The sequence below is a fragment of the Syngnathus acus genome, chromosome 22 (assembly GCF_901709675.1).
Source record: "Syngnathus acus chromosome 22, fSynAcu1.2, whole genome shotgun sequence".
Taxonomy (NCBI): domain Eukaryota; kingdom Metazoa; phylum Chordata; class Actinopteri; order Syngnathiformes; family Syngnathidae; genus Syngnathus; species Syngnathus acus.
In genome coordinates, this window is record NC_051106.1 from 2,661,532 (window position 1) to 2,686,139 (window position 24,608).

A 24,608-nucleotide genomic window follows, 5' to 3' on the forward strand; every position below is an offset into this window, starting at 1 on the left:
CTTAAGTGAATTAATATTGTATTACTCGGATGAATATGTGTAACATTGATTTTCCATTCATGATATTGCATGAAAGGAGGCCAGGGTGGTGGGTCCCTGGCCTACCATTGCAACACGTGGACATATCTAATAAAAAAAATTAAAAAGCCAAGTCCCGAAAGGGTACAAAACACACAAAAGCTGAAAGGTAAACAAGGGGAACCTCATTGCTTTGTTCAAGAAAGTCTGAGCACTTCAAATTAAAAGTAGTGGTTCCACATCAGGGGTACGTGAAATAATTTAATAAATTTTTTCCAAGATCAATAACCTGTGCAAAGACATCACAACAGCGGCATGTCAGCTGAAGTCTCATTAATGCTCTGATGGCTGATAATAGTAACTGTTATAGTGGATCAACCTCAATACCACTTCTTGATATCCGATACCAAAACTGCAGTCTCGAGGATCAGTATTTATCCTACAAGGATCTTTTTTTTTTTTTTTTTAATCACTGAAAGTTGTTAAAAACACTGGATGTAATTCAATTTGCTGACATTGTAAAAAAAGAAAAAAAAAAAAAAAAAAACCAAAATCACTGTACAACAAACAGCTCACATGCTGGAAACACAGGCACATAGCAACCATGGTGACAGTGAAATTGAGTATATACTGGATAATATTACTTGGTCTTATGGATTGGATCCGGCTGTACTAACAAAAACTATTTAAAAAACATTTAAAGCATCACAAACAACACAAAAACAATCAAAATATGATTTATTTTGTACAAAACATAGAGGTAAATGAAATTGAAGTGTCTCTATTATACTATTTTAGTTCAGGATAGTTATTTAGCCATTATCAGCAGTAAAATCTTCATATTTTGTCTATAATTATTTTTATGTCATTATGTTCCATGTACAATTAATTACCAGCTTTAAAACACAATTTGCCGGTTACTGTCAACTAAAAATGACTCAGTGCTCAGGTAACAACAATCAAGGCTCATGTGACATTTACAAGAAGAGTGAGCAAAGTTCCGAGATGGGTGAATGGAAGGAAACACCACTTTGGGGTTTTTTGCATTGGCATTGCTAAAAGCTAAAAGTTCATTTTACATGATACATACCCTTTAATACTGTGGGAATTTGGGGTCTATCCTCTTCGCCCACGCCATCAGCCCCCCACAGATATCTTTCACTGTGATATTGTCTACTTCAGATCCACTCATCTTCTCAAGAATCTGCGCGGCCTTCTGGGAGTCGTTGCCCAGCTTACAAATCACATAAACTGGAAGAAACCACAGAGATACTTTTGGCGACAGAAATACTTTCCTGTGGATCTGCATGATAACTATAGGGGAAAACAAAGTTTGCATACAGATTATATTCAAGGGATTCTATTTTTACAGTACAGTCCATATATTCTATGTTTTGGGGTATAACTATAATTTGGGTGCTATGGTGTAGATCAGATCAAAAACCACCGTTTATGGAAGACAACTATCCCATGATATAGTTGCAATTGTAAACCACGTAAATTCCATCCATGCACAGACTCCGATAATGATTGCAATGTAAAGTGAAAAATGTATAGATAAATATGTGAGAAATGAGCATTTCAGACGACAAGTAGATCAAGCCGGCGTTTGGTCATTTTACCTGGAGGCCGGCAGACACCGACCGTCTGCTGTTTCAATTGGTCGATACGCTCCTGAAGTAACTGCATATGTTCACTCGTCCTCTCCTCTAAACTTGAGAGTGGTATATCTTGCAACAATGTCAAGAGAATAACCACAAAGAGGGGCTTTATTATGTCTCATCAGACTGATTTATGTTTGGTTTCCAGTCTAATAAAGGATACTGAGAGAGCTTGGTAAATGGCATATGTCCACCTCCACCAGAGGGCGCACATCTAACAGGAGATGGGGCTCTGCTTTGTCCACAATGGATTTGTAATCCTGGAAATACAATGAAACATTCACAAAAATGCAAAAATAACATTGACCAACTCATTAAGAAGGGAGTGGTTTTATCTTAGGAAAACATATTTATATCTTACAGTTAAATTCGGAAATGTACCAACTTGCAGTTAATTTGAGGGAAGTAATGCTTGGGTTTGATTTGGAGCATTTTACAATTACTTTAACAGGTTTTCCTAAAACCGCCGGACTCCAAATGGCTCCTAAATAGAACCCCTGACGCAAATTCAATTTAACTGTGATTTCCATCTCTGCGCTTAATGACTGCTTGAAAGTTCAGAAGGTGCATATGCATGTGCGATCCACATGCAACATTATTGATGCCAAACACAGTGTTATTCTTTTTCTGTGGAAAATTTACAAGCGCATTTAGCTTGTGTCCCGCGAGTGCTGAGATACAATCAGTTCATCCATTTTCATGAATTCGAGGAGAACATTACGAGTAATGGTTGAATAAACAACACTTAATACAGGGGAGGGATGTTCTGACCAAAAGGTTCCCCACCTGCACTGTGATCCTCTGATCTCTGGACAAGAGGTTGAGTCTGCGACACTGAAAACAAAACTTTATATTAAGAAGTACATTTAAATACTTCTTATAAAAGAACATGTCAGGATATCAAGGTCAACCTTATCTGTTGCGGCAGAACCACAGAAGGCTTCATAGTCGACGAGCTTGGTTACGCTGGGCTTTTCTCCACACACTACACACCCAGACTGCTTGGGCCGCAACCTGATGGACCGGAACCTGGTACTGTGAGCATCAAAGATCACCAGCTGCTGGCCGCAGGAAGCTGACACGTGCGGTTAAGTTAAACATGAAACCACGTTTGCAAGCTGAGCCGTAACCTGAGCAACTGTGATGTCATTTTTAGTCGACAGTAAGTGGCAAAATGGCCACCAGTGAGATAGTTAGACCGGGTGGATTTCGCTGCTTAACTCAAATCCATAAGTCAAGTCAAGTCATAAACGCAATGTTAATCAATACCCAAATAAAAACAGTAATGTGAGGCAGTTACTGTACATATTAATTCGTAATAGAAAAGAAAATTCCAAATAAACCTCATCCTGGATTTGTAACAAGTCCCAACTTTGTGACAATTCACTTTTGTATTAAATCGAGGAATGCTGAAATGAACAGTATGTCATGCCAGATTTGAGATACAGCCATGTCCAGAGGCTATCTTGAGGACCTCCAATGCTTGAAAGCAGCCCATTATGCCTGGAACTTAAAGATAAGTGGAACATTTGACTAACAACCAGTATTTAACAGGCTGGAGATGATGGAGAAAGACGAGTCTGTATAAAGTTAAGGGCTTCTTGGAAAGAGGCTGGACTTACCCACTCCTAACACCCCTCCATCGGAACAATTTGTCACTGTCTCTGGGGGTGGGGGCACTGGGTAGAGACATCTGTAGCAAGGGCCTCCGTCATAGTTGTATACAGTCAACTACAAGACAAAACGTTCAGGCCGTGCAGGATGGTGATTTGCAAGATGGAAATATCTTACCTGTCCCTCCATTCTGAGGGCGCTCGCCGATACGAGAGGCTTGCCGCTCAGCACGCAGGCGTCGTTGACAAGATAACGAGTGGGGACATTGTCCGAACAATCGGCCACGATGTCATATATGAAGTCAATCAAGTCAAGGCTTGTCTGTTTTTCTTAATTTCATAAAGTCACCAAAAACGGGAACGGGATACTGTTGAATGAGTTGCAAGGCGTTCTCAGGTGAAAGCTGCAAGTGGTAAGGAATACACTCCACTGTTGAGTTCAACCTGTGAGGTTACATTCAAAAGTACAAATTAATAAAATAACAATGAATTAAACTACAAAGTACAGTGGAACTTCTAAAGTCAAATGTGACTGTACAATTCAGAATTAGGGAGAGAAAAAAAATCTCACTTTAAAGTCCAGAAGTGAAATCGCTGGTGTGCATGAGTAATACTTTCAGCATACTAATTTTGTGTTCTTTTATGCCAATTCTGAATTTTATACAGGTCTGCTGTACAGTTAATATATGCTCAATATGGTAACATCTGTAAATGGATTAATTCAGCTCCCATTGCTTCCTTTTGGTAGAAACATTTTAATCCAAACAAAACTGAGGTTGGACCATCTTGGACTAAATTATGTTCAACCTTAGAGGTTCAACTGTAGATGGAAGTTGCTGTGCTTGTGGCTTCCTAGTGGTACCCTAGTGTGGTGAACGACAAGCCAAATGTGTACTAACCACAGTGGGGGGCAAGAAGCACCAAAAGAAGCTGCCTCAGAAATAACATGTTTACACAACATTTGCAGACTGGAGTACACACATACACACCCAAATATAACTTGAGGCCAGACTGGAAAGCGCCTGCATTCATTACACAGAGACCATTGGGGTCACAAACAACAGTTTTAATGATACAATTTTCCCTTATTATCTAATGTTGACTAAATACACGTGTTTAACAAAACTGTGATTGTGTAGGACACAAACATCACCTTCTGACTGCGTTGGCTGCTGACAGAGCTTTAGTGTGACCCCGGTTCTCCTCGCCATGTAGTACTTGTCTATGCAGATTACTGAGCTCCACCTCATCATAGTCCAGCAGACCCAGTCGCCCTGTAGAGAAACACAGACGGAGTAAATGAATGCCAAACCCTAACAGGAATAGAGAACCATGTAAAATAGTGACATCTGCTGTGCAAAATTGGATCAATTGCAGTGGACTCTCTGAAGTCAAATCCGCAGGGTGTCATTGACTGTAAAACGCACCTCTCGATTCATCCAAAACACCAGGGTCGTTATGCATGATTTTACACAAGATGTCAGCATATTGTGCAAGACTTCAACGTAACTCATGTTAGCTCAACCTCAAGGGATTAACATTCTTTGGCCTTTTGTTGTTTAAATTCCAAAAGAAACATAAGACTCAACAAGATGCGTTAAAAGACCAACATAACAGACAATTAGGAATGTTGAAAAAAAAAAAAAGATTTGTGTTAAAATAAACCTGACTAATAGTTATTTTATTCATTTTATGTTATCAGTATTGAGAGCTTAAAGGGACAAACTGTTTGCCTTAGCAAAATGTTAGTGTGCCAGTCAATTACCTAGGGATGCTCGATGATGGAAAAAGTTTGCAATCGTGATTATTTTGCTACTAATTGAATAAATGTTTATTACAAAACAAGAAAATGTTTGAACATATAAAATATTGATTCAAATTAAATTCTTGGAAATATATTTCTAATTTTTTTTGGACCAAACAAAATTTATAAAATCAGTTATTTTCTTTTATAATAATCGTTTCTTTAAGCCAATTTAGTAATCAAGGTGTAATAATCGTAATTGAATTTCGATTAATTGCACCGCCCTGCGATTACCTACCTATACCTGCTGCTGCTAGATATTGAGCGAGAGGGCAACCCAGACCTCCACAACCCACAATCAGTACGGATGTCTTGAGAAGGTTCAGCTGTCCTGTGCACAAATAAAGACCACATCGGTGTGTTTCGTCCTGCCATAGTCACTCTTGCATTTATAGGGGAATTGTTACCTTGCACACCCAACTCAGGTAGGAGGAGCTGTCTGCTGTACCTCAAGATGTCTTCATTGGAGAGAGCTGCTTTGGCTTTTAGTGGAGTAAGTGAAGTCACTCTGTCAAGTAGCAGTGGGACTGAAGAGTTGTTCTTCTAGAAAAAAAGAGAAATAATACAATGATAACAGCTAACTATAGATGATCTGACTAACCAATTAGGGCAATTGTGTGTTTGGCTAATTATTTCTGTTGTAACAATGCTCATGCTGAGAGGACCCAGAAGCCCAAACTGAGATTTTGCCCTTTGGGTTTTTGTTAGCTTGAAGTTTAAAAACAAAAATTGTGCAGAATCCATGAGTTAGTTTTTGAGCGACTAAACTAATTGATATTTTCCATGATAGTCTGATTAAACGAAATGTACCGATACATGACAAACGGACACAGATAAGATCATGTAAATAGTAGAAAATGATTTAGCATTGTTTGCAACGATTTGCTTACGATGGCATTGCAAATAAACGTGACTTTCTTGCTGACAGTCACCAAGACACTACACTACCTTTTCGAATGCAGCCAGTTTATTCTTCAGGGCAGCGATCTCTTTCTCTTTCTCTCTTAGCTGTGCCTTCAAGTAGTTCGCTTCCTCAGTCGTCCCTGATATTACTTCCATTATCTATATGTCAAATGTTTTAATTCCAAAAGTCAGCAGTGCAAAATGTGAGGAAGCAGTTCGCGCATATGCTCAAGAAGCACACTTCCGCTTTTATCACGTGGTTATGATACCACGTGGTACGCAGTTTGGCTGGTTCGTCCCTCTTCTTTCTGGGCTGTACAGTTAATTTTATTTTTTTTCTCCTTTTGCCGTTGTTTATAAATGATAGAAATGTTGTGTTTGGATTCACAAGAACTAAATTTAAAAAAAAAAAAAAGTGACATTTTTTATAAGAATTTTCTTTAAAAAATACATACACTGGTGACTTTATGGATAACACCAAGTGGGGGTACAGCAGTCGAAGTACTCTAGGCACGAAGGGGTTATTTTATATATTTTGTCAATTTAGGATGGGGGGAAACATAAAAAATCGGTGTGCGCACACTCGTACACGCACACATGCGCTCGCGCACACACGCGCTCCCTGCTGCCTTTCACATGATCTGAAGTGGTAGAGAGAGAAAAAGAGAGAGAGACGCAGAAACGATGGCTGTGTGGGACCATGGTCCTTCTATCATGCGCTTTTTTGCCACTGTTACCATCTGGGCAACACTCAACCACTGCTCTAATGGAATTCTCTGGACACAAGAAAAGGTAAGCCAATTAAATCTGTTGCTCCAACTACACTCAAATGAAACGGTATTATTGATCGGTGTATTCGTGTTTAATTTCAACATTGTGGTCATAACAATTCTTTTAGGATCTTACAACACCACTCTCAAATATTAAGATGATTTTAGTGATTGTATTTGAGATGTTTTATAGTAATAATTAGAATAATAAAGGGGGGCTAGAACGAGTCTTCTAAGTGCTTTGTAAATGATGCCTTATTTTATTTATTGATTTAATTTGAAAAAAATGGATTCTGCTTATTAATCGTTATTAAAGCATTTGTAACTTAAGCATGAGCAGGCATTAAGGATATAGCCTTAGGTACATGTACGAGGGTGGGGAAAGGGAGTCCCAAACAAATTGACGTTGGAGTCTTTAACATTTAAACAAAACATGGCCTAGCTTACGCGACAACATTCCTGCTTCTCATATTCTTGTGGTTTTAGCCTTCATGTAGTTGCTATGGCAGCTCTGTCATTATCTTTGATCTTCCAATTGCAGGGCTTGGTATTTATAGATCTCAAGTGGACCCCACTTTAACCCTCTCAGGGTTCAGGGCCATGTCACCAACCACATAATAATACTTGCATGCACTGTATTCTACATTGCAGTTATAGAACCTAAACCGGTTTTTGGACGGATGTACGAAAGAACATACCTTTGGCGACCAAGTGAAACGGAACAAATTAACATTATGACTGTATCTTTTCATATGGGTGTGTGTTCAGGTTCTTTCCCAAACATAAAAGTAATGTAATTTACATTTTTTTCTAAATGGCCTAAAAATGGAAAGAACATGAGCCATTTACTTGTAACTCCGTATCAGGATTTTTCTGTTACAGCTATTAGTGAGAAAATAATCTAATTTCGACTGCATTCTGAATATGACCAAGGGAAAAAGTGGAGAAAGGGAATCAATCGAGATGGATCGTCTTTGGCTTGCTGGGTTTTAATGTCTGTTTCCAAGACAACCAGGCTTCTCTGCAGCTTGAACTTTGAGACCAATTCTGAGTGAACAACTGGAACCAGAGGGATCAATATGATTGTATTTTAGCTCCTGCTGAGCAAACTTGCACAGATACTGATGAGCTCTCTTTCTCAGTGAGTCAGACACTCACGAGGTAGTACACTTGCACAATGCGAAGGCATTTCCATGTTGTTTTAACACAGCTAGGAAGCACAACTACATTTTTTGATATTATGATCATAGCAGTGGTATTGTGGATAACTGATTTACTTTGAGAATGTTCTACTATTTTGGTTATCTTATTTTGCTACCATATTTATTCATTCATAGCTGTGATAGGTTGTGACCTGAGACTTTGCAAGTGTAATGTCATTTTCAGTCGACAAGTGGCAAAATGGCCGCCTCCTGAGATGGATAAAAACATGTGAATTTGCCCATTTAATTCATATTCCACAAACAATAACATTAATCAGAACATTATTTGGACTAGTTGGACTTTAATACATATTATTATTATTATTATCATCAGTATTATTACTATTATTATTATTATTATTAAGAACATTTTAGGGTTGACTTCCCCTTTAAGGAAAACATTTGTCAATGAATAGCCAACACAATGAATGGGCTGATCAACGATGCACTGAGGTGTGCTAATATAAATGTGTCCTCAGACCTCAGGAACAAACAGCAGCTAAATTTTGGTGTATCCATCTATTGAGTACCCATGCTGTTTTTATAGCCATTTATCTGTAACTCCATTTTGTAACCAGAGGCAGCAGTGCAGTGGACACTGTTTTTTCCCACATTTCCCCCAAACAATATATGAATCAATCAAGGAGCTAACAAGCAAAAAAAAACAACACTTTGCTCTTGTCCAGTTACAGCACCAAGCTGTCACTCTTACACCCAGTGAGATCCAGACGGCCTTGACACACACAGACCTGACCAAAATGTGGCAAAGGGACCTAAGGCCATTGCTTGTTACCAGGTATCCAGGCTCCCCGGGCAGCAGAGCGGTGCAGCAGGTAAGTTTGATCATCACAGCTATGGTAACAATAAACTGTTAGGGATTTTGATTTTATATTTATCTGTATTACAATTAATTCTCTCTAATAGGGACAAAACATGATCAATTAGTAACAAAGCAATAATAATGCTTCTTGTTTGTTTATTTATTTCAGCATATTAAAGCAACCCTGGGTTCCCTTGGAGCAGGTTGGGAAGTAACGGAGGATACGTTCACGTCACAGACACCTTACGGCCCATTACCCTTCACCAACATCATTGCCACCCTCAACCCATCAGCTAAGCGCCGCCTGGTTCTAGCCTGTCACTACGACTCCAAGTATTACCACCAACAGGTGTTTCTGGGAGCCACCGATTCTGCTGTGCCATGCGCCATGATGCTTGAGCTGGCACGAGCCCTCAATGAAGAGCTAAAAACTCAAAAGGTAATGTTTGTGGCTTAGAAGCAACGTAAAAATTACCTTTTCTGTTCCATCTCAACTGTACCCCAGCGCACAAAGCAATATCCATAATTGCATGGTTGGTTGATTCTAGGGTGGAAGAATTTGACCTCTCAGATACCTTCGGGAAAGACTAGTACAGAAATTGTAAGACGGGACTTTGCCGCTTGAAGAAATGGACAAAAAACTCCACAGACATGACACACTTTAAAATGTAGAGTGGAAGCTCTAAATGTCCAGTACATATATTTTGTCAATATTTAAAATGTGACTCCTTCCAGCATTTAAATTTCCCTATCCCATCCCTGGTCAATCACATGAAAAACACACTTAACATTCATGCCGCCTGCTCCTTTGCCCTTTGCTTCACCAATACATCTTTCCACTGGATGGACAGGGACAAGCCCAGTGACAGCCAGAGATCAGCCTAAGTCTGTGTTTATTGTGTTCAGGCGTCTATCAAAAAGGTCCAAGGGGAGAAGTGAAATTCAGTTGAATGCAAATAAGTTTGCTTCTAGAGTGCATATGGCTGACATTATGCAGAATCCTTCAAAATCATCCCCTTTAAATAGATTTGAGGGGGGGCGGTATGTGAAGCTTACATCAAGACAAAACAAACCCACTTTAGATTAGCACCTAATTGTTCTGATTAAAAACAAAATTTGTCCTATAGTATGTCCCCAATGATAATCATTACCAAGTACATTCAACAAATATTCCAATAAAATCAATAAAACAATAATAAAATCTGACCTCCTTAGTAGATATCAATTATTTAGAATTCAAAGTGGTGATTAAAACATAGCCTTCCACTATTTGGGTTTAACATGTTACACAGCAATAACAATAGTCCATTGCTTATTTTCTTTAGCACAATATGTCCACTAGAGGGAAGCAAACCGTCTAGAATCTAAAATGGTGTTGTAAACAATTGCTGACACTTTGTTCCCCTTGTAGGCTTCTTCCCCCAACCTGACCTTGCAATTGATTTTCTTCGATGGAGAGGAAGCTTTCAACCACTGGACCGCTCTAGACTCTTTGTATGGCTCTCGTCACTTAGCACAGAAGATGCAAAACACCCCGCATCCTCCAGGAGAAACAGACACCAATCAACTGGATGGGATAGTATGTCTCCTGACCCTCACACACACTTACACACAAAGATACATACGTGTGCACAAACGGTGTGCACTCTTGGAGAAATTAAGCTCTTGTGTTACTTCTTCTCCAGGATCTTTTTCTGTTGTTGGACCTGATTGGGGCCCCAAGTCCACGCTTTGGTAACCAGTTCCAAACCACAACGTACTGGCTGTCCCGGTTGCAGAACATAGGTGACGAATAATAATAGCACATCAGTTAAAGTAATAAGCCACCACACTGGTTCAGCCTGTCATAGACCAGTGGAGAAACCTGCTGTTGTCACATTTACCACATCCTGGGAACTACTTCTGAATAACATAAGACCACATTTAGCACATCCTGTTAACTCGTTGACCTTCCTCTTGTCCAAAGTTAGCTGGGAATCATCTTCAGCTCACTGGTGACCCTAATGAGGGCTAGTAATATTAGTCATATTTTTACTATATAGTAATCCCTCGTTTATCGCGGATAATTGGTTCAAAAAACCACCCGCGATAAGTGAAATCCGCGAAGTACAGTCACCAACAAGAAGTACTGGGCAGGCTAACGAGTTAGCGGAAAGATGCTAATTCGCGATCGTGCTAACACGCAAAAACGGACTTCTAAAGGAATGTAAACGAACATTTGGAGCAATGCTACATTATCCTAAAGGTTAGACACATGTTTCCTCAATTTAGAAGTTTTATTTTGACTTTTAAATGTTTTTTTTTTTATTTGGAAAAAAAAAATCCGCAATGTAGTGAAGCCGCGATAAACGAAACGCGAAGTAGCGAGGGATCACTGTATATCTAACAGTGTACACTTTGTACTCTTTGTGGGCAGAAAAACGTCTACACTCAATGAATCAACTCCAAAATCATCCCGATGAAGAGGAATATTTCTGGCCAGATCGACCTATTGGCCGTATTGAAGATGATCATATACCATTCCTGAACAGAGGTATGCACCCCCCAGACAGTAGGCAACTCAAATATGTTTTCTCATACGGTTCACGACTCTCATCCTTTGCTTCTTTGGCAGGTGTACGCGTCCTCCATCTCATTCCCTCCCCTTTCCCCGCCGTGTGGCACACATTTGATGACAATGAGCAGAACCTGGACCGATCCACCATTGAAAACCTCAACAAGATTTTACAGATCTTTGTCCTCGAGTACCTTAACGCCCGACCTGCCAATACCATAAACACAATGACAAACATGTAATTTTACCTTATATGTATATTGCTAATGTATTTACCTATTACTTGAGACACAATGTTGATATTTAACCCCTGATTCCAGGAACAGGTGCATTTTGTTCACAAATGTAGATGTTAACTCACATATTGTATGTAAAAGGTATAGATCATGCATTTAAGGCTCAATTTGAATTTAAATTAATAAAGTACTTTTTAGACACACGCTTGAATTTGATTCTGCAGCTTTAGTCTTTTGACATGTGCACCAGGTCGTGTATTATAACTACGGATTATGTGACATTCTGTCTTCTACAGTTAGTCTGTTCAATGTTTATAGAATAAATCATTCATGGGGAGGATGTAAACTTACAGTATTTGTATTGTAACAAGGTAAAGAGCCCTTCATATCCTGTCTTCCTAGATAGCAAAAGGAATAACATCCTGTGCTGGTGTACCTCATTTGCCTGCCATTATTTGTCTCTGTGATTATTTAGCCAGTCTTAATATAATGGATAATGTCATGCATGTACTTTCTGGATCATGAGTCAGAAATAAATGTTGCATTACAATACAAGGAAGTTCATGAAAAGTTGTCTTTTCTGAGTCTTCAAGTGACTTTTTGCGTGAGGGACTTTTTGTATAGTTTCAATTCAAGTTTTACACAGTCATCAGGAAACACTACCTACAGTACTTCTGTTTTTTCATCTGATGCTGAGCTTTTCCCTTTCTTTCACAGAGACCCACTCACCTCCACAATCTCAAGTCCCTTCATCCTGTCAGGGTGGCCCTCTCCACAATTCCGATCTGTTCATATCTCTAAAGCACACTCCTGGGAAAACTGAGCATGACTGATTCCACTATACTTATTAAACTGCACATTACTATTTTTGATGAATTCTAACAGTTTATTAAAACAACATGCTTCAAGGAAATGGAGGGCGTACTTATTTTCACGGGTTGATTTAGTGTAATAGGGCTGAATATTTCATTTTTATTTTTTAAGTTTCAAGCTCAACATATTTATTTTCTGTTTGAAGTTATTCGAGTACAAAACGTTTGACCCAAATCTACCTCCATATTTTTGACAAAGTAAGGAGTAGAAATTTAGTGAGATGTATCTATTTTCAAATGCAGGAAGTAAACTTTATCAGAAAAATGTAAACATTCATGTAACGTATCAATGCAAGAAAAAATATATTTAGGTCCAGTAAAACAGTATTTGCACTTTGTTAATTCCTGCGACTACCAACAGTTTATAACTGTAGTACAGTTGATCACCAGCAGGGAGAAGTAGTGAACCGCTTTCTGACCGCACTGCAGCGTAGGATGGAGGATTTTTGTAATAGTAAAATTGAAATTATACACTTACTGTTTGCAATGACACTGCTAAATATCATTAGAATTACGCAAAATGAAACGTCTCGAATAATTGCACGCAGCGTGAAATAGAATACTAATTGAGCATGCATCCAGTTTCAACTTTCAAATAAGACCGGTGAATGAATACTCCAAAACGTCACAGCGATGCGTTTGATGTACCTCGTAAACCTAAGTGACAATCCGATTTCAAGTACGTATAACAAACTGACTGGTTATGTGCTTAAAAATATAATTGCTACGAAGATACACGAAAACACGAAACTCTTTTATTAGTTATTAGTTTTTATTAGTTATACAAGCGACAGGGTAAACAACCGCACTTTATTGACCTGGTTGTTTAGGTTTTTCCGAATTGTATTTGAAGGCAGCACCGGTCCCACACGCACAGGACCGATGAAGAGTTGTAATGTGGGGGATTTCAAAGCTGCTCGGCTGCGTTTTGCAAGTTGTTTTGGAAATGAAGATACACAGCCTAAAAGAATGAAAACAAAGTCTTTATTAGGATGTGACAGCCAAGTTGACACTTAACTCTTCCTCCGATACTGTCTTCAAAATATTTTGTCAGGTATACGCGACTGAAGAAGCCATGGAACCGATAACGAAATGGACCCCAAAACAAGTTGTAGACTGGATGAAAGGTAAGCCCTATCAATGCACTTTGACTTTATTATGTATTTGTCATAAAGTTGCCCGATATTAACGTCTATATGTCAAAACCGTCGTTTATCGGTTGCTAGTTTCGTAGAAACTGTGACAACAGCAGCCAACGACGTCACTGCATAGCATTTCACTTGTCAATCAACGAAGCTGCGCATATTAGCAAACAATTGCGTTTTGTTGCTGTTTATGTTTCATCTGCAGAAAGTTAGGTTGCGTCTATAAACAAACATGCCGATATAGCTCAACTTGCGGGCAAACACTGGATACCCTGTCATTTGTCATCTTGACTAAAAAAAATAAAAAAATAAATGCATGCATTGCAAAATCAGCTTTGAAGAATTGCCCAATTGCTCGCGTGTATTAAAGCACTTTTAAAGGCCTTTTACTTGTGCAATGTGCACATACTTTCAGCGCCCGGTAGCATGTTTGCCATTTACCGCGAATGACTACCTGGCTCCAGTCACTGCAAAGTAATGTGCGGTGAGAAATGTCAAATGGTATGTGCGGTATGGATGGAAAATATTCACTGCTCCCTTTTAATGGTGTGAACTGAATGACTGATGTGACTTGTATGGGAAAAAAAAAAGTTTTATATTTCAAACAACCTTATGCACACAGTGTTAAATTGACTTAATTTCACTATGTGACACAAGGCTGATTGTAGTCTGCTTTAAGCCAGTTGGTGGCTCAAAAGGATTGTATGGAGGGGGGTTAGTTTCAGTGAAAAAAGCCCAGCCAGGACACTCATGGATGGGGGGGGATTAGTTGACACAGGGCCCATTGCTGCCAGTCTTCCTGAAAATCTGACTCAGCGGTGTCTTTATTGGTCTTAAATTACCACGAAATTTTCAGGGCATGACAAATCAGGTCAAATAAGGTGAACAAATGACAGGAGCGTCATTTTGTTTAATCTCAACATACCTAAATGATTCGAAATTGAGTACAGCAGCACTGAAGTGTGCAGGTTTCTTTGCAAGAAAATGAACAGCTAGGCATCTGATAATAATAATCTGAAGAAAAAAACATTTTCTTGTTTTGGTACTTTCAACAAAATGTATTATTCCTCAACATTATGCTGCTTTCTATTGGTGTATTATATTCAGCTTTTTGGTGTTCCAAGACATCAGAAAGTATTGTGGACCAATACAATCTTAATTGAAATCAATCATAAGGCTATGAAATATACATATTAGTGATGATGCAATTATCACAGGTACTCCTATATTAGGAAAATTTCAAAAGTAAGCCAAAGTTCTCATCCAAAATCCCTTATCATCATCATTTGGTCTGAAAACTCAGTGAGACTGATTCTTTTAATAATCAATAACTCCAATTAATCGATGAATTGGATTAAAACATTTGAAGATTTTCCATCCCCTTCGACCCTTGTGAGGTGGTTCGGATAATGAATGAATGGATTGATGGGAACACAAAACAACATATTATTTCAACAATGTACCAGCAAGTTGAAATAAATATGTAAAAAAATATATAAATACATGCATACAATATCTTCTAGGGCTGCATGATATTGGGAGGTGGAGATTGCTTTATATCGCTATTCCAATGGCAAAAGTGTTTTTAGGGCTGTCTTTTGAAACTACCGCAAACAAAGAACAACGTTGTCTAAACAATCCCATGTCTCACTCTGCTAAATGATGACTGAAAATGAGCCACTATGTTGGTCCACTGTATATTGTATGAAAAGTCTCGCAATGAAAGACTTGGCAACGTTATAATCATTTTGCTGGAGAAGCGCAAACACTGTTAGTTATGTGTTCCTCCTTTCATGTATAGAATGTGACTGAAGGCTTTTACATGCTTCTATTTTCAGCATTTGCATGGAAATAGCCCGATTTTTATTTTCATCCATCCAGCATAGTTTTTGCTAAAACAGTCTCATCTAAACAGCCTTTGAGTTTTACTCACACAAATACTGTATGCATTTGCTGTCATTTGCCTCAGGTGGTTTTCGTCCGAGGGGACAAGGAAGTTCTTTGTGTATTGAAGCAGTTGTTAATCACTAGCATTGTTGGGGGAGATCAAGCAGTAGCTGGTAGATGTTTATTGCCAGTGAAAGCGCAATTGGTTCTTTCAATTTCAACACTGTCGTCTTTTGTCTTGCGGACTCGTGATGCCCTAAAGCGTGTTTCTCCACCACAATTTGAGGTGTCGGGTGGTCAGCACGCCATCTGTCATGTGTTACCCATTTCGACGTGATAAAGTTTTACGAATCCATCATAAATACTGTGACAAAATGTTACAAAACAAATTTAAGGATGAGATGGGTTGAAAAAAAGTCGCATCTTCCATGTGGTGCTCCTCACTGCCTTTCATTTTCCAAATATAGTAGCGAGTCTACATGGTTGAAGCCTCAGCTGTTGAAGAGTTGGCAAAAGCTGCTGAAGAGTTTTTTGATTTATCGAAACATTTCGATTATTTTCCACTACCCTTTTGTTTGTTCATTGTTACTGCAGGTAAGCCTGCCAAATTTTCACAAGGCAATCCAAACATGCAAACCTGCACAACACCAGTGTAATGGCCGGCTGGCTTCTAACCAGTATTTTAACAAGCTGAAACTAAACTTGAACACGTGACTCAGAGAGTACTCAGGAGTGACAATTTATTTTTTATAGTAGATGAATTGAGCGTGAATAAATCATCAAGTACGCACCTCGATCCAGTAAACCCAATGGTCTTATATTTACACCATCTAACTAAACTGGTTTGACTTGAATCATTGATGGCAATGAATATGGTTTTAAACACAATTTGCATCCCGCGTCAGCAAAGATGTAGATAAAGCTTTCCTGTTTTTCAACTAACATCAAAGTGCCAAGGAGGCAATTAAGCTTTTCGTAGAGGTGGCAAACATGACAAGTATGCTTTACTCTTTGACTCGTTTGTGCTTTGAATAATAATAAGATTAGTTCGCAGGTCACACTTTCTTCTTAAGTTAGCTGTACATTAGAACACTTTCTGAAGATTTGGAAAATGATCACGTCACGCTTCTTCACATTTAAAGAGTTATAGAGTTTTTAGCCATAGCCTAGTCACAGACTGAGGCTTAACATAAATAAATAAATAAATAAATAAATAAATAAATAAATAACCATTTTAAAAGCCATGCAATTGTGTGCGAAAGCCAAAATAAAATATGCTCTTGTTTGGGTTTTTAAAAACATGGATAAGACCCAAATATTTCTCTTTTTTTCTTAATTTTAACAACTTTTGCAAACTGCCTCATCGATACAAGAATAGATGGACCAGTACATTTTTCTCTTGACATCCTCTAAAATCAAGTCAACCTTTTGTCATTAATGAATTTCCAGTCACCAAGTCATTCAGCCGTGATAATCAAGCTATTGTTCCATTGATGGGCAGATACCTGTGTTGCTTTACTATAGAAAATGGTCTTTAGAGGTCAGGGGAAGTGCTGTAAGAGGATTCCCCCCGGGGAGATGTGACTGGGAGCAATGGCCTTCGTTACATATAAGCCCGCCACCCCCACGGCCTTGTTTCTCACACGGACTGGTGTTCCAGCCTACAACTTCAGAATCTCCACGATAATGGGAAGAAACTCAACAAAACATCATGCACCGCATTTTTATTCAAACCCAATTATTGGCAGTATTTGGGTTTTATTTCGGGTCATGTAATCATGCACAAAAACTCTAATATGCCCTTATTCGAGTTTTTAAAATTCCAATTAATACCTGCGGGGCTCCCAGCAACACACCTACAGCTTTATTCCTTTGGTGAGGGGCATTTAAATAATGTGTTTTATTGACGGTAGTCTGCATCACCGTTTCAATCGGGATATTTAAATACAAAAGTATCTGTCCATCCAGTCATGTAAATGAGAATTTGCATGCACATTCAGTTCACAGAAAACCGAATTTTGACCCTAACCCAAATAATTGACTATAAATTCACATTGACTGCATGTAAACATGTGTTCCTCAGTTGCTAGAGATGCTATTCACATGCTAATTTAACACATTTTGGTGATCACTGCTGGAGACTCAAACATTTTTATCAACTGTATATTACATTTGCATTCATACCCAACAGATAGCGTTCCCTGATGTCCCTGCCAACCGTCTTTCGATTTGCTCGCGTTTTATTCAAATGTAGACTGTGCATTGCAAATCACGTAGATGATCTCTGCTTCGTGAGACCTGTGAGCTATTTGGCTGTGGTCTGCTTTAAGAGCATTGGCCTGTGAAGTGGCTCAGCTTAAGCTCCACGAATAAACGCTCCAACCTCAGGTGGCACATCTGATGCAAGTGCAAATACGGGCGACATGCCACGTGACCTCTCGTGCAAGGAAGTCAAGCGTGTGTGTCAACCCGTTTGCATGCCTGGCTCGCTCTGCCGGTCGTGTGATTGAACTGGTTCCCAATATGTTGAATATGTCAGACTGCTAGTAAAACAAACGTGTCCTTGAATAGGGGTTTTGGTATGCCTGTGTCGCTATTGCAATCAAAACAGCGTTAGTGCAGTTACGCTGAAATGAGCTCGGAATGCAGTCACTTTCTGCTCCGAGGATGAGCAGTCAAAACAAGCGGGGTGTGTTCGCTTTCATGTTGGAGCCACAAGTTGCCTTTATAAGCTTTATGGTCCTCCCACTGACCAAATACTGTCCTCGCCAAGATCCCACCATGATTTTATGGTATAATCAAGTCAAGCTATTTGCAGTGGCTAGCTTTGTGAAGCCACAGTTGGCTTTTGTCGGGCACTGGGTGAACACCATAACACGGCTTGTTTAGAGCATGTCGAGACACGTCTGCTTTTCCCAGTTCTCCGCTCCGACTGAATGAATTCTGCTGTTTGCACTGTTTTTTAAAATCATCCTCTTCCTATAACATACAATTTAATGCTCTACTTTTTCTACTGATTTACACAGGAACTATTTCCGATCCATTTTAATCACATGTTGGGGAAAATGTTATTGCTCTCTGCAGGCTCCTATTCTGATTATCACGCTTCATGTACATTGTGTGTGCTGACATATATGGAATTTGAATGTTTGATTTTTTTTTTTTCCCCCTCCATTGAACCGAATGTCTCTTGAGTCAGCCTCAAGGCCAACCATAACCGTGGCCCTTATAGTCTGAACGAATGGATGCATGTTTTGAGTATGAAACCTCAAGTTGCTCACTTGGAGGGCTTTAGTACAGCAAATAAATCGGATCATCATTTTATTATAAAAGATCCCGTGACAGGGGAGTCAAAAATTTCCTGTCACTGAACATTGTCATGACAGTTAACCAAAGTTCTACAGAAATAATTGTAATGCAGGTCAAACTTGATCCCAAAGCGTAGCCTAGTTATTCTAAGATCCAATACCTGTTTTCATGACTCATATCACAGGTGGCGGGCCAGTGATGTTTACCTTCTCTTTTGTTTGGTGCATATACTCTAGCAAAGTCAGTCACCTGCCCCCCCATCCTCTCACTGTGTATGCACAGCCCTGTTTTAACTGCTATCAGTCAACACGAACCCGATTGGCTCTTTCGTTAAGTGTCATAGCTGTAGGGGGGAAACAGACAGCAGGTGCTGGCAAGAGTACAAACACATCATCTGAAAAAGGTGGGGGGCAGGGGGGGGTTATACAGAGGGATTTAATTGTGTGCATATGTCTTTGTTGTCTTTAATTAGAATGAGCAGTTAAATACCACAGTGCAACAGTGATGTGTGCGTGCGTGTACTTGCGGATGCCCATCCTGGCCTGCAGGTAACAAGTCACTCATCCTTGACTTTCACAAATGATGCCTCACCCATGCTCTTCACATCAGAGAACGCAGGATCACTACCCTCCCCACACACACACACACAACCCTTAGCCTGTAGTCACCCATGTATTTCATATTTTGCGTTATTCAAAAGTCCGTGTTCCTTTTGTGTCTTAAGTAGATAATCGGATCATTGAAAGATGCCTCCACCCGCTATTTTCATCATGTTTTGTTTTCTTACATTGTTAAGGTGGATCTTCTCCAGAAAGGACTTGGATTATACAAATATGTTAATTTGTAATCAGTTCAACTAAAGCACAGGTGTCAAACCCAAGACCTGGGGCCAGATACGGCCCGCCACATCATTTTATGTGTTCCGCGAAGACAAATTGTGCATCAAATTTGTGTCATCACTAGAATTGCAAATTGTCTTCACTTTTAATATCTTTTTTTTTTTTTTTTAAATATTTGACCAGTTTTTACTTGTCTGATTTGAAAACGAGTTATTTGTCAGTTTGTTTTGTAGCTTTAACTGTATATAATATGAGGTGCTCATCCATTTATTTGGGTTGACAGTCATCATGGCCCTCCGAAAGAAGCTATGACTACAATGCGGCCTGCGAAAAAAACGAGTTTGACACCCCTGAACTAAAGCGTCTGTCCCATTGAAGCCATAAAACATGATATGCAATGGATGCAAAGATTAGCTATGTTTGAACATTTAGTGTTTTTATGATAGCCTCTAGTCAAAGTCAAGTCAAATTAGGAGAAGCCATACATGGCATCAGCCTCTTTCAAATGTGGATAAAAAAATTCATGTGTTTTTGGTTTCAGCCAATGCAACTTTTCACACTTGAACATTTATATTCATTTTAATCTGAATCTTTTTACGGTCTAAATGTTACTGTGTAAAGTGATTAAACCGTTAACTCAATGCTTTAGGTTTGGTTTAGTGTGTGTGCAGTTAGCACCTTCATTTGACAGGAGCACATTTTCTTTTCGCCTTTTAATTGCACTCAGCTCTTTGCTGTTATTTTCCAGCCTTGTCAACTGTGCAGATAATTATTAAAGTTAACAAGAAACGGTAGCAATACCAGTTTTGCACAATTTGTGTTTCAGATGCTTTATTTGGTTATCAGTTGCTCTTCCGTACAGCAAACATACATTGTTTGCAAGCTGATTTGGAATTTATTCTTCTGTTGAGGAAATTTATTTTTGTCGCATGGGATCAGGCATATGGATGAATGCTGCAGCATGTAAGGGGCGATATCTAAAAATGGCCTTAACTTATCAGAGACAGTTGAACATTCCTAAATGGGTCAGTGTCCTTGTGTTGTTGGTGATTTATGGAACACCCTCGTATGCAGTGCTGCTCTAGTTATCCCAGGACACATTTTGAGATGTCAGTCATCACTGATTTGACTACATCAAAAGTAATTGTATCAAAAATGTATAAACCTATCTGAACGTTTCATAATGAAAACAAATTTTGCATCAAAATGACACACAGCAAATTAAAAGCATTTTTATTCACTTCAAATTCTGTTTTAAGAAAATTTGAGCAGCTGTGGATTAACTCAGCACACTCACTCTTGTTGATACACAACACACAACCCTGGCAAGCCTGTGAACTTTAACCCCCTCTTGTCTCATCAATCATCATCCATCAAGTTCTAGACTAGCCCCAGTCGCTCTTTTTCACACACTGGATCTGTCACCAGCGATGTCTATTTTATTTTCCCTTTGAGGTAAAACACTCTTGTTGGCAAAGAATGAAAGAGCCAAGATGAGACTGAAAATCTATCACAATTGAATTAGTCAGTGAATTGAAGAAAATGTTCCAGCATCTCCAAACAGTTTTTATCACACAGTTGGTCGTATAGCAAACTCACAACGAAAGACGCAAAATGCCGAAATGTCCATGGTAGGACTTTTTTTCCCAGTTCCCATTGTAAGGACCAGCCCGGTGTCTATACAGGCTTTGTTGTTCTGTTAAGTCATGCATTCGAAGATAGCTTTGCAGTTGCAGAGACAAGCTTTTTCTTTCTAATTACAGCGCAGCCTGGTCCAACCAGAGTCCATTGTGCCCGAGTGCTGTGAATTCCCACAATGGCGCTGCTCAATGGGGAACAATGAGTCAAATTCCTGACCGTTCCCTGCAGGTTCAGGGGGCTGGCTGACAAATAAAAACAACAGCGTTACAGTGGCTTTGCTATTGTACACCCAGTCATGTTCCCACTGGCCACCCCAGTTGGGGATATTCGTGCATGTTTGTTTGTGTGCGTTAGAGAGTGGCTACCGCTCCCAGTGGGAGCAAAGGGAGTGGTTGAAAGATGGGAGAGATCTGCTGGAAGCCGCTTAGTACCTCGTTTTTCTATAGAAAGTGAAAGGCTGTTCATTCTTTTGTCTGTGCGCGTTTCCCAAGGCCTGTAGAAAAATCTCACGACACATTACCAAAAGTATGTTTACTGAAGTACCGTATTTTCCGCACTATAAGGCGCACCGGATTATAAGGCGCACCTTCAATGAATGGCCCATTTTAAAACTTTGTCCATATATAAGGCGCACCGGATTATAAGGCGCACCTTCAATGAATGGCCCATTTTAAAACTTTGTCCATATATAAGATATATACATTTGGCCCGCGGGCCGGACTTTGGACACGCCTGCTGTAGTGGCTCAATATTGGTCCATATATAAGGCGCATCTGATTATAAGGCGCACTGTCGGCTTTTGAGAAAATTGGAGGTTATTAGGTGCGCCTTATAGTGCGGAAAATACGGTAATGATATCTTGATTCAAATAAAGTAATTGATTGGTTAGCCTCACAACAAAAATGACTGACTGTTGACTAAATTAGAACAATTTGAAATTAAAGGACTTGCTTTACAGTGGATTAAGAGTTGCAGAAAACAATTTATAAAAGTAGGGGAAACCTTCCATTGATTGTTTGTGGGGTTCCTCAAGGATCAATGTTGAGTCCCAAATTATTTACCATGTACATCAATGACATACACAAGACATCACGCTATCATTATTCTCCAAAATATTTTGCTGATGGGAACTACTGTGACAAGAATAGCACAGACATTGGCAAAGAGGCGGGTTTTGCTGTTTATGTTACCAGAAGTGTTTGCTTGCACAGCCAGTAAGTTTGCTGCGGGTTTTGACGGCCTCCCTTGGGGTGTACTGTAGTCCCACTTGCAGAGTCCAGACTGGACTACCTGTGCCAAGTGCTTTCTAAGCTACCCAAAATTATGCCACTCAGGGGAAAATACACATATACATTACACAACCTGTTGTAGACATACAGTAACCAGTGCTGTGAATTAAATTTGCTTCTCTCTCAGACCTCCAGTGAAAGTTGTCACACACAGAAAACTTTATGAAAGGAAACAGAGTAGTAGCAGTAAAATGATAACAGCAAATCCCAAAAGAAAATCATTTTAAATTAAACTTAATAAGCGCTACACATTTAATGACTTACTGCAGTTGGCCTTCAATCGAACCAAAAATTGAGAAGCTGTAAATACGGGCCCAGCTGTATATCAAGATGATTGTATTTGACATTGGTGGTGTGTGTTTATGTCTCCGCTGTGGAGTTACACCCTCTCGCTTTGGTCCGAGGACGTTTGCCAAGTGGTTCACAGAGGCCGTAAAACTCTGTCAAAGCTCTTTCATCGTGCACAGCTTTCGAAAAGCTTTCACACAGACACTGCATTCCCTTCCTCTCATTTCAAGACAATACGAGATTACCTTCTTTACTAGTATCTCCAGTTGAATCAGAATTTGGGTGACAAATGTACAGGTACCATTTTTGTCAATTTAATATCTCATGCAGATTCTTGGCGTGGTTCTGGACCCTGCCTGAGAACTAACTAAAAAAAGCAACACAATGTGACCCCGAACAAGTCTCATTGTTTGCTGACTTTCCTTGTGGCATTTTGTCTGATTGTAGACGGAAATGTGACATAATTCCCATTGACCTTGTTAAACCACGATTTGTTTTCATTTGCTCCCTGGTAGCTGGCTCAGTGTTTACATTTAGCGTGACTTTAATTTCTTATTCCTGGTTTGTTTTGTGTAATTTAGTGTTTTTCCTTGCAGCTGGCCATTTAGAGGTTAAACCCAAACTTCCTTAATGCGGCGTTCAGGAATTTGCATGCCAAGGAATGAGAAACATCTCGTGAGCCTAACCGGATTTGGCTGGGTGTGCAGAGTAATGGTTAACAAGCCCCGATTGGTTCTCCTTTGATTCAGCTGAGATTACTTGAGCTCAGACTCAGACCATAACAAACCAATTTATTCGACCACCTGTCACAGTGCATCATGCATTGCTTCAATGCAGGCACTTTTAAGTTCTCTGAGCTTTAAGAGTTTTAGCGTTTTCATAAGTCATGAGTATTTCAAACTGAATTCAGACTCAAATTTGAGTTGGCTCACTGGACGTCTGAGAAATTAATCACGCATGGACTCCAACCAGTGAAATTTACTTCCTTACATTTTATGCTGATATACATTAACATGAACCAAACATGATGTTTGTCATTTCCAATGTTGTTAAACAAGGGTAGCTGTTGCATAAATCTGAGTTTGGAAAGTAGCAATTTACCTACCGTATTTTCCGCACTATAGGGCGCACCTAAAAATCTCAAATTTTCTCAAAAGCCGACAGTGCGCCTTATAATCCGGTGCGCCTTACATATGGACCAATATGGATTCGTGGATGAGGACTAATTTATTAAAGTAAACTACGTGTTTATTTTGTGTGTTGTGTGATATTAACGTTTGAGCAACGTTAAGTTATTGATATATTGTTATTGTTTTCACTATTTTGAGTGTTACTATATTCTGATTGCATTAACGTTTGAGCAACGTTGAGTTATTTATTCTATGCGCCTTATAATCCAGTGCGCTTTATATATGGACAAAGTTTTAAAATGGGCCATTCATTGAAGGTGCGCCTTATAATCTGGTGCGCCTTATAGTGCGGAAAATATGGTACTTGGTTATAATTTTTCACTATTTAATAAATAGACACATTTTAGCTCAAGCAGAAAGCTCAAATAAAAATCACTTATCCCGACACAAGTATGTGAGAATCCTGACTTCAGATTTTTTTTTCGATGTCCTTTTATGTCAGTGGGTCTCTCCTGCTGGCGTATGAATTATTGAGTATTTTATTTTACAATTAATCACATTTCAGCATTTAACATTCTTCTGCTGTCTTCTACTTCACTACCCACATTTGACCCACACTGACTGTTA

The 24,608-nt window shown here is 39.2% G+C and overlaps 3 protein-coding genes across 6 annotated transcripts in view; 2 read left to right on the forward strand and 1 right to left on the reverse strand.

Moving 5' to 3' along the window:
• Nucleotides 1-739: 739 nt before the first annotated feature.
• On the reverse strand, nucleotides 740-8,242 carry mocs3 (molybdenum cofactor synthesis 3). Of its 2 annotated transcripts, none has more exons than XM_037240561.1 (14): nucleotides 8,231-8,242; nucleotides 6,045-6,226; nucleotides 5,504-5,636; nucleotides 5,335-5,427; nucleotides 4,446-4,566; nucleotides 3,662-3,736; nucleotides 3,471-3,588; nucleotides 3,302-3,410; nucleotides 3,126-3,188; nucleotides 2,591-2,754; nucleotides 2,466-2,513; nucleotides 1,843-1,939; nucleotides 1,641-1,748; nucleotides 740-1,269 (listed from the first exon to the last, which is right to left on the reverse strand). In XM_037240561.1, exons 2-14 carry the CDS (start codon nucleotides 6,153-6,155, stop codon nucleotides 1,112-1,114), a joined length of 1,398 nt encoding a protein of 465 aa, XP_037096456.1. In that variant the 5' UTR covers nucleotides 6,156-6,226; nucleotides 8,231-8,242; the 3' UTR covers nucleotides 740-1,111. The 2 variants fall into 2 exon arrangements, with proteins under 2 accessions (XP_037096456.1, XP_037096455.1); XM_037240560.1 differs by having other exon boundaries at nucleotides 5,504-5,639.
• Nucleotides 6,579-12,140, forward strand: LOC119115786 (glutaminyl-peptide cyclotransferase). Its single transcript, XM_037240563.1, has 7 exons — nucleotides 6,579-6,791; nucleotides 8,658-8,804; nucleotides 8,961-9,230; nucleotides 10,203-10,370; nucleotides 10,477-10,576; nucleotides 11,208-11,324; nucleotides 11,406-12,140. Exons 1-7 carry the CDS (start codon nucleotides 6,684-6,686, stop codon nucleotides 11,585-11,587), a joined length of 1,092 nt encoding a protein of 363 aa, XP_037096458.1. The 5' UTR covers nucleotides 6,579-6,683; the 3' UTR covers nucleotides 11,588-12,140.
• A 1,176-nt stretch (nucleotides 12,141-13,316) lies between these two features.
• The window catches only part of LOC119116272 (connector enhancer of kinase suppressor of ras 3-like), a 34,895-nt gene continuing 23,603 nt past the window's right edge, over nucleotides 13,317-24,608 (forward strand). For all 3 annotated transcript variants that reach the window (XM_037241539.1, XM_037241541.1, XM_037241542.1), the window contains exon 1: nucleotides 13,317-13,580. In XM_037241539.1, coding sequence (XP_037097434.1) covers nucleotides 13,529-13,580 — 52 coding nt within the window. In that variant the 5' untranslated portion in view covers nucleotides 13,317-13,528. The remainder of the gene's footprint in view (nucleotides 13,581-24,608) is intronic.

Excerpts from the sequence above, each read along its gene's own strand:
- mocs3 (XM_037240560.1), bottom strand. The coding sequence starts at position 6,155 with ATGGAAGTAATATCAGGGACGACTGAGGAAGCGAACTACTTGAAGGCA. Across the intron at positions 5,428-5,503 it reads ACCTGAGTTGGGTGTGCAAG|GACAGCTGAACCTTCTCAAG; the intron begins GTAACAATTCCC and ends ATTTGTGCACAG. Across the intron at positions 3,411-3,470 it reads CCCTCAGAATGGAGGGACAG|TTGACTGTATACAACTATGA; the intron begins GTAAGATATTTC and ends TTTGTCTTGTAG.
- LOC119115786 (XM_037240563.1), top strand. The coding sequence starts at position 6,684 with ATGGCTGTGTGGGACCATGGTCCTTCTATCATGCGCTTTTTTGCCACT. Across the intron at positions 6,792-8,657 it reads TTCTCTGGACACAAGAAAAG|TTACAGCACCAAGCTGTCAC; the intron begins GTAAGCCAATTA and ends GCTCTTGTCCAG. Across the intron at positions 8,805-8,960 it reads GCAGCAGAGCGGTGCAGCAG|CATATTAAAGCAACCCTGGG; the intron begins GTAAGTTTGATC and ends TATTTATTTCAG.